General features: G+C 43.9%; 1 protein-coding gene across 3 annotated transcripts in view; it reads right to left on the bottom strand.

The window, feature by feature from the left end:
• JARID2 (jumonji and AT-rich interaction domain containing 2) overlaps positions 1 to 20,300 on the bottom strand; it is a 228,676-nt gene that overhangs the window by 116,746 nt on the left and 91,630 nt on the right. For all 3 annotated transcript variants that reach the window (XM_050915842.1, XM_050915844.1, XM_050915843.1), the window contains exon 2: positions 13,118 to 13,253. In XM_050915842.1, coding sequence (XP_050771799.1) covers positions 13,118 to 13,253 — 136 coding nt within the window. The remainder of the gene's footprint in view (positions 1 to 13,117; positions 13,254 to 20,300) is intronic.

The raw sequence follows: 20,300 nt of genomic DNA on the forward strand, positions 1-20,300 counted from the left end.
CAGTTTCTCTGCAATTCGGAAGGAAGCCACGCGTCAGTGTTTCAGGGACCTACGCAGGTTTGAGATGCTCAGTTTCTAGAGATGGCACAAAATGTGTTCAGCAACATCTGCTGCACATCACTGGTTAGTATGTAAAGTAAAACTGTTGCTTGCGTAGTCTTAAACATAGATCATACTTGAGTGAATTTTGAGGGGAAAAACGTGCATCGTGGGAAGCTCTGCAATCTGTGAGGTTCCAGCAGCTTTCCCTTTGTTTTTCACTGTAGTTTCTGACTAAATACTAAGCCAGCATATTTCTTTAAGTTCTCCAATGGATGTGTGAGCTCCTGCAATGAAATCCTGTCATTGACCAAGGCACGAGCTCTGTGTTAAGGTCTCAATCAGAAGGGCCATACCCAGTTTCTTCCTCAAAACAGTACCTACGTTCAGTTGAGCTATAAGCTTCTGGCAGAAAAAGGGGCAAGTTTTTGACATAATCAGTAGAAGTTTCTTACACGTTAGCAGATTAATTCCTCTGAAGTCATATTTTCATTTAGCATGTCCCCACCTGCGTTAGAGCAGGACATTCCCTATGAAAGTAGGTGCTGCCTTCCAAAATATTCTGCTCCTAACAGGCCACAACAGGACAAAATCTGCCCCCTACAGAGGGCACCTCCCACCTCTTCATACTGGAAGAATTCCCCAAATCCTGCTGAACTTGGCACTACCACCCGCTCCCAAACCTTGGGGCTGAGGAACGCTCGCCTTTCCTTAACTTCTTCCTTCGAGCTGCAGAATAGCATTCATTTTTAGAGAAAGCAAACAAACAAACCAAAAGCTTAGTGAGGTCCTATTACGCTTAGCGCTTTAGGGAACTGACGTCTTCTCATGACAAGAGGACAGCAAAAGAGTACTTTTCCATTGCTTTCAACCTGAGCAAAGGGAAACAGAGTAGGCATGGAAAACACCATCTCCTTCAGTCTGCTCTCTGGATCCTGTTGCCTGAAGAAGAACCTGGTCCACCTAGGTGAGGAGGGAAAGCAGCCACTGGACAAAAGCTGAAAGCTGTTTTCCTAAAACCTTAGTAAAGTTTCTGAATCCTTCGTCTGTCCTGGCAGAATTTCTCCTGGAAGCAGGAAAGCACAAACTGAAGAGCAGTCTGTCTTTCCCAGCAAAGTCTGTTCCTTTCTAAGTTTCCCTGCAAATTTAGTTTTCATGAGACTATCCCCACTGAGTCCAAGATGATTTGAGAAGCTTTAAATAGAAATTTACTTAGCAGTTATAATTTTGATCCAGCCAGATGGTAATCCAGCACCACCTCGACATCCAGCTATGCCAGGGAAATTGAAGGACTGCAAAACCATCTTCCCCATAAACCCCAATATTCAAGTTCGCAGACCGTATCTTAAACTCTTTTTTCCAATCAGTCAACTATTCTAAAAAAAGTCTGCTTTCCAAGCTGTTAATGGCAGACGCCTAGATCCATAACAGAAAGAAAGGCGGTTTTCTGCACTAAGCAATGCCTTAACTAATGGTCCATTTATTCTACTTTATGAGCAGCGTATTTGTATATAACCCTGTGTTATGCTCTGGATGTTAATCAACCTTCAAAACTTTGCATGCCAGTTTTATTGGAGCGCCTTCCATGCTGGCATAAAGAGGACTTTGTACCAAACAGTCTTCCTCCAGCCTAGGAGAGATCAACTTCAGCTTGCAGCTCAAAAACCTCTCTTTCACAAAGAACTTTTACTCTTCAATTCTGGTCTCCTGTTAATGAGACTTTAAATATTCAAGGACACCGCCATACTGTGTGAAGGTAATGCATGAAAGAGTCCATTTAAATCTACAATTGCAAATGGGCTGTGTTTATCTACTTAGATAAGACAGCCTTGTTCATTTCAATTAGAGAAGGTCAGTTCCGGGCAAATGTAAACTGGCATTTGAAGTTCATCCCTGCAGGACAATGAGATGAGGCAAAGCTTCTGGGACAGGTTTCCATCTAAATAAAAGTTGACAAGTAGTCCCTAACCACAGACCTTGTTGCTGCACAAAAGGCCATCTTCAATTGATTTTGGGGAGGGGGGAGAAGAGTAGCAACAACTACGTTTCAAGGAGATTTGGAATTGAAAAGCCATATTCTGGTAACTTCTATCCCTTATTCATGGCTTCCACCTGGAAGTAATCGCTGCTGACCTCTGGAGACGTACAGAGGCAGAACAACTACTGTAGAAAGCACCAGATTTTAATACGTTGGCAAAACAATAAAGTTATTTGCTTACTGTCCTGTCAAGTAGATTGTCACATTAAAGAGAAGAGTTGGGACTCTTCTCCTTGGAAGAGAAACAGCATGTTCCTGGACAGACGCACCACAGGAATCAACAGGAGGGAAGGGAAATCAAGCCCTGCATGCAGACTGTGTAACAGGAATATGCCTCTCCCCAACCCCAGCCCACTACCATATGATGCCTCAGTTTTGAGGCTCTGTGCAACCCTACCGCTTCCTTCTGGCATACAGAGCCAGAGAGCGAGAGAGAGCCTGAGGCTCTGAAACGAGATCCCAACATCACAGCAAGGGAGCAGGGGTCAGGAAAAAACAGAAGGGGATGAAATTCCTCTTCAACACTCTCCATCCAATACACCTACATCTGTACACATCAGTACAACCCAGATCCCTTTTCTTTATGTCCTGAATGAGAGGACATGCTTCTACCATTGCTCTAGCACCGTCTTGCTAACATTGTGACAGCATTTCTGCCCTGAAGCAGAAAGAAAATTCCCACATTGTGAAGAAAGGGAAAAACTGTACTCCCTCTGTGCCATTTTCATCACTTTTAAGCTTTTTTCAATCTCTCCACATACACAGCAGGCATGACATAAAAACACTGGGGTGCTTTGCAGTCACAGTAAACAGAACATCTTTAAAAACAGTTGGCCATGAAATGCTTTCACCTTTCACAGCACCAGAGGAAACAACCACTGTCTGAGGGAGGTGTTTTAGGAAGAACCTGCTTTTGAGGCAACCTGGCTGAAACTGAGCATGTCAAGGTGTGATTTACCTCTAACACGTCTGTTTACGCACACACACAAAAAGACTAGCAAGAGGTTGAACTGCAATATTTTTAAGGTTGACCGTTACTGAAGCTAAGTGAGGGATGAACGAAGAAGGAGAAAAATGCAATTAAATGTTGGTGTGGTCTTTGGGCATTACTTGGAATGGCTGGCTGAGGCCAAATCTTTTGCAGGAAAAGTGGCTTATCTCCTGGCTTCACAAATTGCACCAGAGGTCAGCTAAAGAGGTTTCAGGAGTTTGCCAGCTCTGCCCCTCTGTGGGATCCTTGGCAGATTGCTCCAGCTGGGCTCCTTCCAGCTCTTCCCTTTTTCCATTTCAGTGTATAGCTTGAAGAAAGAAAACAAGATGAAGGCTTTCAAAGATAACGCAGTCTTTCACAAACAGATGCAGAACAAAGCACAGGAAATTCTGAGCAAAGTAAAAAATGAATGTTGTCTGTTCAAGGCTTATCTGGAATGAGTTAGCCTCTTAGTGGACAGATCTGAAACATCACACAGTCCCGATTGCAATTGCAATGCTCACTAACAGTCTTGTGAGGGGAGAAAACAGGATGGATAAGGGTGGAAATTCAGCTGCCTTTAGTTCTCGGAGCTGGAAACTCCTTCAGATGTACCAGAAACAACACTTGCGAGTCAAGCTTGTCACTGTCATCCCCTGTCGCCCTAAGCATAAGGCTTCTGTATCTACACCTTTGAGTGGACACCCCCTTCACAGTATTAAATTAATTTAAATTGGGAAATAAAGGACATCAAAGGCAGGTTATTGAAAATGTATATTCAACTAATTCTGGATACAACATCACATTAACTGCATGTAATAAATCTGTGCTAGTCAGACACACAAAAAAGATTTAAAAATGTATGCGCATTTATTACAATGTAGAGCAATCTGCTATGACTTAACAGTATGCATGCTAAGCTATATTTATTTTTCGGAAATCATTCACCCACAAGCTCTGGGAAGTATCTGCTATGTGATGAACCTCTCATCATCATCAGTTATCGAAAGACAACAGTTATTTCAGAACGGTTCTTTCGAGATTTTAAATCAAAAAGATCCCACCGAAACCAAACCAAAACGTAGAGGCATGAGCTCAGAGCGTGGACCAATCTCCCAGGCTGTTATGAGCTGTGAAATGAACGTGACTAATTCCTGAAGAGTTTCATTGCTCAAAAAGGCGACTGGTTTTCTTGCATTTCACAGCAGAAATTCTATGTTCAAATGTGGGTTGATGACACCTAAAAATAATGCGATACCAATCTACTGACATTTTCAGTTTATTCCACGTCACTACAAGGATCCCCAAATCCATTTCAATTGGCAACCCCTACGCTTAACAAGTCAAAGCCTGGGAACAGACGTAATGGAGGGTATTTGAGGTGAAGAGTAAGGTGCATTGGCAGCTGTGTCAGGCAACTTGCAGAAGTGGCTACTGTGCCCATCAGCAGTTACAGCCATCTGTCACTAATCTCTACTTTTTCTTTCAAAACCACTTTCCTCCCAGGGTTGACACGATAAGGTTTACAGCACACATGACATCTGCTCTGATTAAACACAGCCTAATGGCCTTACGAACATCCTGCTGGACCAAATAGTTCTCAAACTCTTTCCACTCTTCAAACAGCAAGCCATTTCTAAAATGCCCCCCCACATCAAAAAAAAAACTGCTGTGGAGGTTGTAAGACACAAGACAGGCCCTTAAAGACTGAAAATGTATTCTAATACTCTAAAAGTGCTCCATAAAATGTAGTCTTGCACTAATAGCTCAAAGCTATAGTATAAAAATAATTAGCAAAAGCCTTATTCAAAGCTAAGCACAGACACAGTTTCAGAAAATACAGTTCCCTAGGACTGACTACAGTAAACTGTATTACACAGCCTGTGTGTATGACTGAAACTTCTCTCTGCTTTTACTTGTGATACTGATTTTATTTCCTGTTGCATTCCTATTTTCTTAATAGAGTATGCTATTTCAATGACTGACTTTTTCTTTCCCTGCTGCTTTTCTGGTCATATCCCTTATTGTCTGTCCTTCAAATTAAAAACACTAGTTATTTAATGCACAGTTTCCTTCTTCCAATCATGGCAATGGGGGAGCAACAGGAATACTGAAATTTAAACCCTCTTTACAACAGCAGCTACGTATTCCGACCTGCAGACCTTTGATCTCCACTAGAACATTTTAATAAACACTAAAATAATAATAATAATAATGAGGAGCATTGGGCATCAGACAGACAGAAAGAGGTAAAGTACCCTTCTCCCCATTCACATGCCTTCTGAGAACTACTGCTTTTAAACAGAGAAGCATTGTGCTCACTTTTTCTGAGCATACTGCTGGATTGCTGCCGCCTTCTCCACTTTGAGTCCACACTTCATGCAAGTTTTCCAGCCCTTTCAATAGCACGATCCACCAGGCAAATAAGGGTGTGGAACTCAATCATTTACACTACCTTTAACAGCTGTTTAATTTTGTTTTGATTTTTATGTAAACCACAAGTTATCTCTTTACCTCTTCTTAACACAACTCAACAGCTTGAGAAAGTGGCCAGCACCAACCATCAGTTCTCATCTCAGCAGACCACCAGCATGAACTACATCCACCCCAACCGGTCAGTCTGAAGGACAATGCTCTAAGCAGATCTCTCTGTTTTTTAACATCCCAATAAAAATCTAGTCATAAAAAAAAATTAACAAATTTAAACTTCTTTATCTGCCAACCAAAGAAATGCTTGAGTTAGAATCCAAAGCGGTGCATCTCACTTAATATTACAGTGAAAAAAGCAGCTTTGCGTAAGTTATGTCTTGCTCTCATTTCCAAAATAAGCAAACTAGAATTGACAAAAGGTACAATTTTTGACAGAGCTGGCAATCCTACGAGGTAAAACCACCACCATCCTTTTGGCTGTGAATGTCAGCCAAAAAGATGTCAGGGTGCACATCTAGGCTGGCTGGCGATTTTATGGCTGCCAAAGACAGAATGAAGCAGTTTGCTTGTCTGCACTCAAGGGTGCTCCCCAGACTGCTGATACAAACAATATATTCAAGGCAGCAGCTATGCAGAATGACCCTGAATCAAGGAAAACAAAATTGTTGTCCCCTGTTGGGGTTAAGGCAAAGTTTTGTTTCATGGACAGTCTATGCAATGAATTTCACCACTACATCAATGGGGGGGCCGGGGGGGGTGTGTGTGTGTGTGTGTTTGGCTTTTTGTTTGGTTTGGGGGGAGGGTTGTTTTGTTTTTAAGAAATACATAAATCTAACACCTATGGTTGTGAAGCACTTTTCAATGAATTTTTAAGCTGCATTTTTTTTTGCTCTTACTTCTGGCAACTGTTGTACCTTCTAGCATCTGAGGCTGTGGTTAGACAAGATGACTGCGCCAATCCTAAGGCTGTGGTTAGACAGGATAACTGTGCCAACCGAGCAGCTTGCTACTATCAAAAGGGACAAGTCTGGTCTCCTCCTCCTCCAGCTTTCAGTCAAGGTACTCTGCCCTCTCATTTCCGCCAAATGAGCACTCGGTGCTCATCCGACCTCTTGATGAACCTGTGTAGTTCCTTAAACGACAAGAAAATTATTTCTTTTTTTAAATAGTTTTCCTGGGCTAGTTTTCTGCCACATTAGTACGCTGAATCGGCTGTACTGCACGGGCAGACAAATGGCAGAGCCAGCACAAGACAGGACGTGAAAGGAGGGCGACCAGACCCATCAGCCGCTGCTGAACTCTTTCCCACCTCTCCTCACCTTATTTATTTTAGACCTACAATAACTCAGTCTCTTACAGATTATGCACGTGCCTCTGCAGATTCTTCATTGCCATTTTCATTTTCCATTACCTACGTTTAGCAATATGCAGGGAGGCAAGATTATTTTTAGAATTGCTTTGACTAGAAGTGCACTCAGGGGCAATAGCAACTCTTTTTAGATGGCCATGAAATGAAGTTTTAAGAAAATTAATTACACAATTCCTCTGTTCCTCTGGTTAAAAAATATCCACCTCTGTTATGTTTGAGAGAAAAAGGATGACGGGTGTCCTGCAAGAGAAAATTTTCTGGCAGTCTTGCCAAACACTGAAATTGTATTAAGACAGGAGCACACAATTTGGACATAATCGAATTGGGTAGAGATCACCGAGGGCCTAATTTGGCCTGCAGAATTTTTATAAGTGGTGATGATGGAAAAGGCAAAAAGACCCTGTGTCAGCCAATGAACAAGCAACTCCCTGGCAGGCTCAAAAACTAATTCTGTTCTAAAAAACAAAGAAAGGAAAAGAGATTTGGAAATTTTCTATGGAGCCCAACCCCAACATCCTGTTATTTATTTGTTAAATCTTTAAATTCACTTGACAGCAAGCACCAAAGTGAAAGTATGTTGAGTGCCATGACAAGTCTGCTCAAATGCTTATTTTCTGAACCTTTTAGTTGAAAACATCTATATTTAATCACAGTTTAAAACTAGCCAAAAAGGCTGTTTACTCTGAAAGTAAAGGGGAAATACTGTGAAGTTGAAAGAGGTATTTCTGTTTCTGTAAATGCATTTTAAAAATCCACTTACACAGACAAGGGTCCTTGGCACACTTACAATCTTCTACTAAAGCTTAGGAGACAGACAGCCATTACCCACTGTCAACAAATGCAATTTCACATCACTGATGGAGTGAAAAGCTCCCCAGACAAACGTTAGCATAAAACCTTCTTCCAGTATTTAATTGCAGCCTTCAGAAATAAGAGAGATTAAGTTACCGATATATTTGAACCATCACAGTGAATGAAGAGGGCTACTTTCTTGTTCAAAATTAAAGGCTGGGTGGTGGTCCAGCCTACGTGTCTGCACCAGGGAGGAAGGAGGCGCGCACCACTCTGGGCATGTAGGGGCGCAGCTGAGGCAACAGCACTTCCCTGAGGGCTGCTGTGTTTTCATCTGCGCAAGTGGGAAGAGAAGAGACGTGGCCTCAGCCCAGAGAAGACGTGGTTGCCCTGCTGGCAGCTGCTGCCACACCCACATAGTTGGCTTTTGGCAAATAATGCACGGCACTGAGCTGAAGCACCCAGCTTAGCTGTGTTTAGGCATTTCTACCACATCTATCGCAATTTTTACGACATGTCGGGGTACCATCTACATGGCCAGGGAAAAGAGGTTTCACCAACAAGTTGGAGTCAGATGAACCCAGCCCCCATGCCACCCTACCACTGGGCACCTTCGTTTCGACATGGCCCGCTGGGGAGCGTTGACAGAAACCCCCATGCAGCAAGCAGGAAACACTTGACAATCTGTGCAGCAATGACAAAAATAGCTATTTCCAGCCAGCACTGCTGCCTGCCCCAGCCAGCCTGGCCAGCCAGCGCAGCAGCCAAGGGATGGGCAGACCCAGGCATCAGAGGAGGCTGCTGCCACTAGGTCCGGCACCATGGTCCTGCCACGGGCTGCCTCAGAGGCTCCTGCCTCTCTGCGCAGAGACATTTCATTTTTGGAAAAAGCAAACCTCCAACAAAAGTCAGGTTAGCTTTTGTGCAGGAACGGCTGAGGGCAGGAGCAGACCAGCACAAGGGAGGAAGGGGCACCACAGCCATTCATGGACCAACCACCACCTCCATCAAAGTGCTGACATTGTTCCTTCTCTGTTTAAAGAACACACATAAAATGAACAAATTATTTTAACAACCCTAAACGTAAGGTGAAATCTCTCAGAATAGCAAAGTTACATATTTTTACTCATCTCTTTATTTACTAAATGAGCAAGACTTCCAACTTCGGCCTTGAATCAAAGCATTCCCTCACGTACATTTGATTTCCCAACTAGATCATGTTTGCCACAAGCTTAACCTAGCTGGTATGCTTGGAAATTGCCACAACACCTTTCTAGGACAAAGTATAGCTGATGAAAATGCACTATCTGCTTGAATAATTCTAACATCTGGTTTGTCACCTCTGTAGATTAACTAACCACCTTAAACAAACAAGCAGACTTTGGCACTTTTTCCATTTATGAAACGCTAGCACTTCTGTATCACAAATTTCTTCTCTATCGCAAGTTTTGAAAAATAGAATTCAAAATCTTATGTCATAAAAATTTGCTTTATGATATACTCTTTTGAGGACATTGGATTTATTCTCATAAACAGAACGCAAGCAATAATTACATCTTTCATTGCCTTTTTTACAGCCTGATCTCACAGTCGAAGCTACACAAGAAGAAAACTATTTCCCAAGGGAATTAGTTTTCCTTTTAGACGAGGATCTCTGAAAATTGGTATCGCTATTCCAAACACCAATCCCTATTCTTAAAATCCTAACGCAAATGACAGGCAGCAGTAATCAAAATCACTAAAGGGGTCCCTCTGGGTTTTCCAGCGCACGACCTTGTTTCCATAATCAGAGTTCCAGTATCACATTTAGGGCTGCAGAGGGTTTCTTGACAACCTGCAGAAGCATCTCCTTCAGATTTTATATTCCCACTTGCTGGAGAGGAACACGTAGCAAACAAAGGCATACTGTAGGGTGTCATTCTGTACTCTGCAAATATCTAGAGTCAACATAAACACGCATGCAACATACCCACCGATACAACAGCCATAATACACCCACTCGCCTTTCTCTGAAATCCTTCTAGCTGGGAAGGGGAAATAAGAGTAAAGAAAGTAGAAAAACAGTTAGGATGAAAAATAACTGGCAGCACAAACATGTAAGCAAAAATTATCAGGTGAACAGGAGATATAAAAAAGGTAGGAGTAGGGAGACCTGCAAGCACACCACCACCCCCAAACAAAACCCCGCTACTTTAATCAGAGCCACCAAAGTAACAGGGTTTCAGCCGCAAACTGAAAATGGCAGGATTGTTTTCAGGATAACAAATATCTTTAATAGTGAGGTGGAGACAGCCAAGGTATTATAATACATATAATCTCCAAAAGTAATTTGAATTTTTATTTATTTATTTTAAGATTTATTTTTCTTTTATTATTCGGAGAGGCATGGAAGTTAATTGTCTCTGTGCCACCACCAGCACATCCTAGAGCCTGCAGAAACTTTAGTACAGAAAAGACTCCTGTTAATGGGTTCATCTCTCACATTTAAAATGAACTTGCTTTTCGCACTATCAATCAAAGAGGCACCATTATTCCAGCTACCAAATCATTAATGATACTACTGTACTCACCAGCTGAAATACCATTGACAATCATTTTCATACAAGCTTAGTCGTAGCTTGGTAAACGCTGGCAAAGCAACTTTTGTAGCATGTTTATGCAACTTTAGCCACTTCAAATCCATAAAAACTTCTTAAAGACACCAGTTCCAAGGGGCTGGTACGTATTTTACCTTCCTCTATTGCCAAAAGTAAGTACTTTCTACTGAAACATATTACAGGTTGCAAGCCTATAAATAAATAAATTTAAGGTATGACAGTTATAAAACCAGAAAAAAGAAACTCTCTCTGCACTACAGATGGCGGCACTAAGATCAAATCCTGCTACCTAGTTGTTTGCAGTCCTCTGAGCCCTCAGAAGTACGTGAGACCAATCCACACTTCCACATTGAGCAGGGAGCTCAGAGAGCTGGAACCCTGCTCAGGCCCCTCCTTCCCACTCCTGGAAACAGTTAAATTTGCTAGGCACTGGAAGGTGACCTACTCGATTTTCAGCAGCTGAAGGAGCAATACCCTTTAGAGTTCACTAGGGACAGCGACAGGGTTGTGCAGCACAAACCCTACACTTCCCTTTATGTTTGCAAGGCAAAGCACCCTAACCAGAATTCAAGCTAGGGGAGCCCAGCTTTACAGAGGCACTGAACACATTTAACTTCCAAATTATTTCAGCTAGATTCCCCCCGCTCCCCTCCCCGAGAGCTATGAGTGCTGAATATTAATAAAGAGATTGCTCACATAAAACTATATTTAACTGCATGCTACCTTTTGGAGTAACATGCAAGAAACACTGGTTGTGGCCTGCGTGGTGGAACAAAGGACAAACGCAAGGAAATATTTTTCACTCCAACAGTACAAAATCATGGATCTAAGGCTTACCCTTAAAATATTACATTTCCCTAAATTCAGAATAGCTCGGTAATTTCTTAGGATGACCTGCTTTTTCCTCAGTCCACAGAGACCTGTGGATTTGAAAATACATGGCTACATTTTTTTAAAAATGTAATGAACAAATTGTATGTTTAAATAGATTTTCTTAATGTTACCACACAATATCAATCCTCCTCCCATTTGCAAATCTTTTTTATCTGTATAATGAAACATTCTTCCAAATATCAGCGGATAAAAAAAGCTTTTGGACAGTGATGTTGAAATAGAGCAGCGCTGAGACAGGACATTTAAAGAATCATTTAGCAAACAGAAAGAGTAACACAGAATATCATTCTGGCTCAAAAAAAAAAAAAACAACCCACCCAAACCCCTAAAGAACTGATCACCTACTTCTGTGAAGGAGAAAAAGCACCGAACGCTACAGTTCTCAATGCGAGAGGCAAGCTCTGAAGACGCGAGCCATGCCGCTGCCAGAGGAAGCCAGTGGCATACTCCGTGTCTGGTACCTGCATCGACACAGCATTCCCAGCCAACTCACTTTTCATCTAAGCTGCCTTTGGAGAAACTAGACACCATAAAAACCTCAGTCATCCTGTAACCTGGCACACCATCAAAGCCTCCTAACACACAATTACTGTGCTTCACGCCTTTAGACTTTTTTCCTTTGACTAAACAAAACCCCCACAATGGAATAAGAAACTTTCCAAGAGAAATTGTGTTTGACAGAAGATCAATGATGCAGAGGTGTTGGAGGGAAAAAAGCCAGCGCTGTTTTGTGTACACCTCCAAGCTTATTAATGGCTTGCTGCTAAAGCTAGATGCCCCTTCCCATCAGATCAGTATTTGATATTATTACTGAACTCAGAAGTCTGAGGTCTTCTTTAATCACATTAAGGAGTTTGCAATTGCTTACGCAATACAGTAACTTTATCACACTGCCCATAGTTACCCAGCCATTCACCTAGGTTTTTGCCTTGTCGGCAACAACACTCAGTGAAAACACAGTGAAATTTGACTCACCATGTCAAAAACACAAGCTACATATAAATATGAATAACCTACCAAGTAAGCACCCAGCTGCTGCTTTAATGCATTAGCACATGTATAGTTATGCACATGCCTAAAAGGAACTGCCATAAACCTCCATAAAGAAACAAATAAGCTCTTGTGAGTGAAGAGAAAACCGTAAGCCTGCCCAGAAATCTGAATCCTGCTAGTCATCACTTTCAAGGCTCAAGCCAGCATGACAAAGCCTTTTCAAGAAAGGGTCCTGTGTCAGGGAGTGAATCTGAAAGACACACACTTTATATTCACCTCTCAGGACACCACGGCTTTTTTAAGCAAGCTGTAAGGGAAGGGGGAGCAACAGATAATAATTGGCCAAAGGATTAAATAAATAAAATTAAACTCCTTTCAAGCTCCTGTCATCTAGGCTTGCCTGCATCTCCTTTTAAAACCTTTAAACAACTGCTCTGTGAACTGCTAAACTAGGCGAGTTCAATGTCGCAGCATTTGTGTCCTCTCAGTCCTTTAAATCTTTTTACGTAGGTCCCATGCTACTTCACCTCTAGACAACAGCGTGGACTGAGATCACTCCAGAGATACAGATGCTGGTTAGCCAGCTTCTTGCGTCTAAATGGCATGGAGTAGGTAAATTCTGTCCAACTGTCCTTCCCCATGATAACTGAATCCAATCACCTTTAAATGGATACCATCTCTGTCGACATACTCAGCACATCAGGGAGCAGACTGACCAGAGAAGCCTCCTTTTCTACCGAACAGCAGCCTGTCCCTGTCCTCCCGCCTGACACCTACCCTCCATCCTGATCCCCATCTCAATCGGTTCGCCAGAAACCAGAACATATGGATTGTTCAAACCGGGCATGTCAAGCACTTCAGAAACAAGTTCTTCTGTGCAGATCAAAAGGGCACAGTGCACGCCAGATGGTGCATTGGTCTCCTTCCTTGCTACAGCAGAAGAACTGCATTGAAAAGGACTGAGTCCTTCCAGCAGTACCACAGAGGCAGCTCACCGTTCACTGCCTTGAGGCTCCCGCTAATGCCATCACCATGCTGCCGCTTCTGTGCGTTCTTGAACTCCTTCAGAGATAAATAAAGGACCTTCCGCACCACCCTCTCCTCTGACCAGGGAATCCCATCGCTGTCATCCTAAAGAAGACGGAAACGGAAAGGAGACATTAGTTGCATGCATCTGAAACAAAAACAAAACAAACAAAACCCAAAAGCCTAGGGCTACACAGATTATTTTTAATCAAAAAAAAAAAAAAAAAAAAGAGAAGCTGAAGAAAAATACTACGTAACAAAACGCAACCTAAACTTGATCAGCTCTAACAGAGAACAGAAACATAACTGTTATCATCAAATCAGAGCATTAGTCCCTCTAATCCTTTATCCTGCAAACAGCAGTAGCTGTGTACCAGGTGTTAGGAGGTGAAACTTATTTGTTAAAATCCTCATAATGAATCCCTTAAGGAGAAATTTATCACAGTCAGGAAGTGCTCTCCCAGATAATTGGGGGGGTGGGGGACGGGACGGACAACGGATGGGGACACACACCCACCAAATTGAATGTTGCAGAAATTTAAGAGGTAAGTTTTGTGAACCAACTTCTCTTGTTGCCATTTTGGCCTTGGTCTGTGCCGTTTGGCTCAGGATTTTTTTTTCTCTGGTTTAGTGATTTGCATTTATTGCAGCGTTACAATGAAGTTGTACATTGATAATGAATTTATTCTGAATATATCTCAGCGTAAAGCCAAGTGGAATTTGGCCCATGAGGCATATGTTTTCTACTTTATTTTTAGGAAACAAATGCTATATCGTCAAAAGGAATACTAGTGTATGTCATATTTAGTACTTGCTTTAGTTAAAAGATTAATTCCCTGGAAAAGCATTTCCCTAAAGCCTTTAGTATTCAAATAAATTAAGTCAGCAAATTGATATAAAGACACAAGTGAGATCAGGTAAGTCATCATATTTTCATAAGCCCTATAATTGTCTCAGGGTCTTTAAAAATCACTATTTGAGCATTCTTGCCCTTGAATTCCTCAAGGGCCACATCATTGCCAAGCAAAAAGATTAACGTTTCTAGGCAGGCCTTATTTAGGTGAGTGTACCACAGCATACTGCCACACTGCACTGGAAATCCCAAAAGCCCCATCAGCAATCCCCACGGGGAGGCAGGAGAGTTTATAGCATCCCATGTGCCAAAGAAGTGACCAACACCATCAACTTCAAAAAAAATCAGCATAGTTTAGGGTGACCATTGATAGCTTTTTCTTTGCTCCTCTAGTGAGATATTGGCATTCAGCTGCTGAATTGTGATCAAAAACATTTCCCCCCCCCAAAATTGTATGACAAATTACTTGGGGGGGGGGGGGGGAACACGCAACACAATGAGCGCAATGAAAGCAGCAGGCATTCTGGCAGCAGGATGTGCATTTTGCACGAGGGACAAGCTACTACACTTTCAAGAAGGCTGAGCTATGCCCAGGGAGCTTTAGAGCACAGGCAGCTCTGGGCCAAGAAACCAAACTTTGTAACCCAACACCCATAGCAACAACAACAAAAAAAAAATCTCCAGGCAAGCATTTTAAAAGGACTAGTACATCCAGTTATTTTGTCAACAGAGGTTTACACAAACAGCTCCGGCTTACCATTTTGCTGCCAATGCAACTTCAGCCCTAACCAGAAGCGACACTAAACACAGGAGGGCTGCAGCCTGCTCAATTTTAACAAAGCTTGCCCAAAGAGGCCCCATTTACATTCCCACCGACAAGGGCCTGGCGGGACATCACGCATTTCTGTTTTCACAGAAACTACTTATTAAATCCCCAAAGGAATCACACTCAGTTAGGAAACAGTCATAAGCACCTCCACCACCCGGCCGTGTTACAGACACAGGCCTGCGGACGCCGTTCACTACCTTCACTGGCATTTGTACAAATTCCTAATATAATGGGCAGCAAACGTGAGGAAGAGGACGAAGACCCCTCTGGCCAGGCACGCTGCTCCTGACTGAAGCCTAGATGAGTTATACAGAAACCCTAACAAGAGGGAACAAAACCATCACCCTGTATTTTTATATACTTTAAGCCAGGCATACATAAGACACGTGTAATGATCAGCCCAGTTAACGTAGGCGTACTCAGAGACATGCTGCTTTCCTTAGCCCCTGTCAACTCGAGGCCTCTGTCCTGTGAAACACCAGGTCCGTCCTGAAGCCACAAACAAACCCCTTCCTCCACCAGACCCTGCAGTCCCCGAGGAGCTGGAAGTTGCATGAAAACACCCATCAGTTCCTGATCCCACTGGCCCTTGTATCCCTGCTAAAAATGCAGAAAAAAAAAAAAAAAACAACCCAAAGAAATGAACACCACTTAAATCCACTTTGTCACGACAGCTCACTGCAAGGAGCACTTGGCAGCGTTCACTGTTTCTGTAGCGACAGGGCAAAACCTGCTGACAGGACTGATCTTTAAATCGGCATATGCCGACCAAGCGGCTGACTGCAGCAGGTAAGTGACCGCTGGCAGGTACAACCCGTGCCCTGGGACACGCCAGTTACAGTCCCTGCTGCAGGAGGGAAGGAGATAATTACCACATACCAGAGGCCTCTGGTCTAGGCCACCCTCTCGAAGTATTTCTGTGAACAGCCTGAAGTCACCTCCCTCTCCTCAGACAACGTGCTGGACGCACAACAGGATGGCGTGCAACTCAGAATCCTATTTTCTGAGGGACAAGGCCGCCAGGATGTCTTCCTGGTGCCAGCTAGAGGCTCCTGCCCTGCTGCAGAAGATGCTCCCACCTTCCCACTAGACTGGGGGCTGCGCGGGCCATAGTGCCACCAGCAAAGAGACGGGTCCCAGGAGGCAGGAACAAAGACGTCCCTCAGCAGCCCCTGAAGCAACACAGTAACATTTCACACCATGCTCAACTCATGGAGCTGTAAAACTCGAGATGAACCATATTGGCTTCATCCCCCCTCTATAACAGCAGCACTGTCAACATAAACATGCATGGGGGTAGTTTCTCCACACCAGAGCTCCCACCAGCCTAGTTGTGCCAATGCTGCAGCCACTGTCCTGCCTACACTGCTCTGTTGTGGGCTTTCCCCGCACCCATCACCCAGCTTGAAAAAAAGGTCCTGAAGTTCCCCAACACTGTGTTATCCAAGGTCAGCAAAATAAGGGGCTAAGCCGCTGCCAACACCCGCATTCACGTGGCTCCATATGCAGGAGCAATAAAAAGGTTTCACAATTGTCGACGGCATCTTCCCCCGAGCCTGCGGCACAAAAGCAGCCGCAAGCCGGAGAGCAGCTGACTCGGAGCCCAGCTGAGCTGCTGCTCCGCCAGCGACGCAGCTCCAGCTCCCGACACATTTAACCATAATTACATGGGTCAGATCGTCTCTGCCTCGTCACGCCAGTGGAGGGAGAGCTGCCGCACGCCCTGCTCTGCACTCACACCGCCAACAACTGGAACAGTTATCTCACTTCAGCAAAACAACACACACACACCCAGAACCGTTCAGAAATATCCTCAAGTGAAAGCCTCGAGGATTTTAATCTATGTTATTTCTCAAAAACAAACAAACAAACAAAAAACCCCACCCTCAAAGGGACTGACTCGATCGCTGCCTTTAAATATTTCCACAGGGAGTAGAAATTTGATAATAGATGGCTCTCAAGGCTGGCAGAGAGGGGTATAATATCATCCAACAGCTGGAACTTGAATTCAGAAAAATGTAAGCCAGAATTAAAGAACAATTTCTGCAACTGTGCAAGTAATTAGCCATTGAAACGACTTATGGGGAACTAATGGATTGTCCATTATTGACTTAGACCTAAAAAAGGACTGAATAACATCTTAAACTGTAGGTTCACCACTACAAGCCCACAGCCTTCACTGGGCAGGTCAGCCGAGATGATTTCTGCCTCCCAATCTGACAATAAGATTAGCTTATAAACCCAGTAAAAAAGTAACAGATGCAAACAACCAGGGAAGCCCTGGGGCAGAACTAAGAAACAGAACTGCATCGTTTCCTTTAAACTGCTAAAAAAATTAATCATGCCACCTTCTTTGTTATGCCGTTTCGGGGAACCACACGTCATACATTTATATCTGAACTTCAGCTACCAGGGCAGCCAAGCAACAGTGCAGCAAGTTCAGTGTGAGGGGATGGGGAAGAGGAGCACAACCTCCATTTACCTACGCAGTACGTTCCTGCACAGGATGCCACCTCACGGATAACAGAGGAGCTCTCTTTCGTGCTACCTGGCTGGCAGCTTGCTTTCAGCTCTACAGTTGTAGAGGTGATGTTTGTAGAAAAGTGCAACAGGCTACTGCCACATACTGCTAGTTTGGGAAGAAATATATATATACACACACACGTGTGAGTTTTTGCAATGTGTGTATTAAATGTATATAATACATTAAATATACAATACATAGATATTAATATGTGTGTATACCAACTAAAATATACACATATTAATATATAATGCATACATAAATATAACTGTATATATAGATATCTACAAATAATGCACATGAATATATAATGTGTATATATTTGCAATGAAATCAAAACATGCACCACCTGTACCTTTCACCATTCACCTACAGCTTACATGCTTGTTCACTGTGGTTCAGCTGCCTAGCTTGCACATGTGGCCTGTACGCAGCCTTCCTAGTTCTGAAGTTATCCTCAAAAAAAAAAAAAAAAAAAAAAAAAAAAAAAAAAAAAAAAGGCAGGCTTCACGCAGCCTCCTGGGTAGGTGAAACCTGAGCCTGAAGTAGCAGGCGCTGCTGCATACTGCTTTGCTCCACGAGAAGCAGCAGAAGCGTACGCGTACGCATGACTCGAGCTTCTCCGTTCATTCATCGCCAGATACGGCATTCTTCAGCCTGGCCCGGCCTTGCCTTAAGCAAACAGGAGTCACAGTTCACAGGGTAAACCAGAGCTGGAACAAGGGAGAAATGCATGCAGCACTCCATGCTATTTGTTTTACTTTTATGTAAATACTTTAACAGCAGTGATGGTTTTATTTGAAAAGTCAGGACTTTGTAAGGTACAAAGATACTTATAAGCATGTGTGTTATGACTCAGTGTGGCTGGCGTGTTTCCAGCTCTCTCTGGGTCTTTCCCAAGCACGCATCTCCTGACCCCATTCTTCATGCCAGGTTGCAGAAAGCAAAACAACAAAACACAAACCCCCTCTTTTTTCTTTTTCCAGCACTGCAGCCAACGCTTGGTTAAAATCACTGTGGCACCCAATGCCCTAAATGAATATGCTTTCATGGTTCAACAGCCCCCAGAGAGTCTTTCCCGCAGATGTAAGAAGGTCATTTTGAAGCAATGGGAAAAATAAACCACAAGCTTCTACCCTTTCCTCAAGGATATTTTTGAAGGAGAATTATTTCAAAGGGTGTTTTTTTCTGTGTTTAGTTAGCAACAAAACAAAAATCCGTCTTTTGCATGAAAAACAGACAACACATTTTCAGAGATCATATAAATTACTTTTCAGCTGAAGGACCAAAATGGAAATGTTTGTTTACTAGATTCAAGACCTGCAACAGATTTTTGCCTTTTGGGTGTATATTATCAATGGAAAACAGTTATACCTGTTTTTCTCTAAAAGCCAGACCCAAGAGAAATTGGTGGAAAATGCAGATACAGCTTCCGAGGCTGAAAGAGATCTTCTGTGCAGTCTTGGGCGAGTAACCACTGCTAAGTGCAATTAGCACGCTTATTCATTTGCAAAGCCCACTTCCTCGGTATACGTATGGCACGGTGTGGCGACTTGACCCTGGCTGGATGCCAGGTGCCCAGCAAAGCCGCTCTATCACTCCCCCGCCTCAAACAGACAGGGGAGAGAAAATATAACGAAAGGCTCATGGGTTGAGATAAGGACAGGGAGATCACTCAGCAATTACCGTCACAGGCAAAACAGACTTGCCTCGGGGGAAAAAAAAAATTAAATTATTACCAGTCAAATCAGAGTAGGATAATGAGAAATAAAACCAGATCTTAAAAACACCTTCCCCCCCACCCCTCCCTTCTTCCCGGGCTTAACTATACTCCCAAATTCTCTACCTCCTCCCCCCGAGTGGCACAGGTGGATGGGGAACAGGGGTTATGGTCAGTTCATCACATGTTGTCTCTGCTGCTCCTTCCTCCTCAGGGGGAGGACACCTCACACTCTTCCCCTGCTCCCGCATGGGGTCCCTCCCATGGGAGACAGTCCTCCACAAACTTTTCCAACCTGAGTCCTTCCCACAGGCTACAGTTCTTCACAAATTGCTCCTGCGTGGGTCCCTACCATGGGGTGCAGTCCTTCAGGAACAGACTGCTCCAGCACCGGTCCCCTGCGGAGTCGCAAGTCCTGCTAGCAAACCTGCTCCAGCATGGGCTCCTCTCTCCACGGGTCCACAGGTCCTGCCAGGAGCCTGCTCCAGCGCGGGCTTCCCACGGGGCCACAGCCTCCTTTGGGCATCCACCTGCTCTGGTGTGGGGCCCTCCACGGGCTGCAGGTGGATATCTGCTCCACCGTGGACCTCCATGGGCTGCAGGTGGATATCTGCTCCACCGTGGACCTCCATGGGCTGCAGGGGGACAGCCTGCCTCACCACGGTCTTCACCACGGGCTGCAGGGGAATCTCTGCTCTGGCGCCTGGAGCACCTCCTCCCCCTCCTTCTTCACTGACCTTGGTGTCTGCAGAGTTGTTTCTCTCACATATTCTTACTCCTCTCTCCAGCTGCAATTGCTGTTGCGCAGTAACTTTTCCCCTTCTTCAATACGTTATCCCAGAGGCGCTACCACCATCGCTGATGGGCTCAGCCTTGGCCAGCGTTGGGTCCGTCTTGGAGCCAGCTGGCGTTGGCTCTATCAGACACAGGGGAAGCTTCTAGCAGCTTCTCACAGAAGCCACCCCTGTAGCCCCCCTGCTACCAAAACCTTGCCACGCAAACCCAATACACACAGTGTGAACCTCATGAGAAAGTGCAAAGTCTTACTACTGTATCAACACACGTATTTCCCCCGTTGCGTTAGCAGAGGTCTCCATTGTATCTCAAATTCCCATCAACCTTCTCACCACCCCGAATGCACATCGTACTCGCAGAGGAAAAGCCCATTGGTCCATTGGTGCAAACTCCCTCTCTACATAACTTGCAGGAGCAAGTAGGCCATTCCA

Source organism: Gymnogyps californianus, chromosome 2 (assembly GCF_018139145.2).
Source record: "Gymnogyps californianus isolate 813 chromosome 2, ASM1813914v2, whole genome shotgun sequence".
NCBI lineage: Eukaryota > Metazoa > Chordata > Aves > Accipitriformes > Cathartidae > Gymnogyps > Gymnogyps californianus.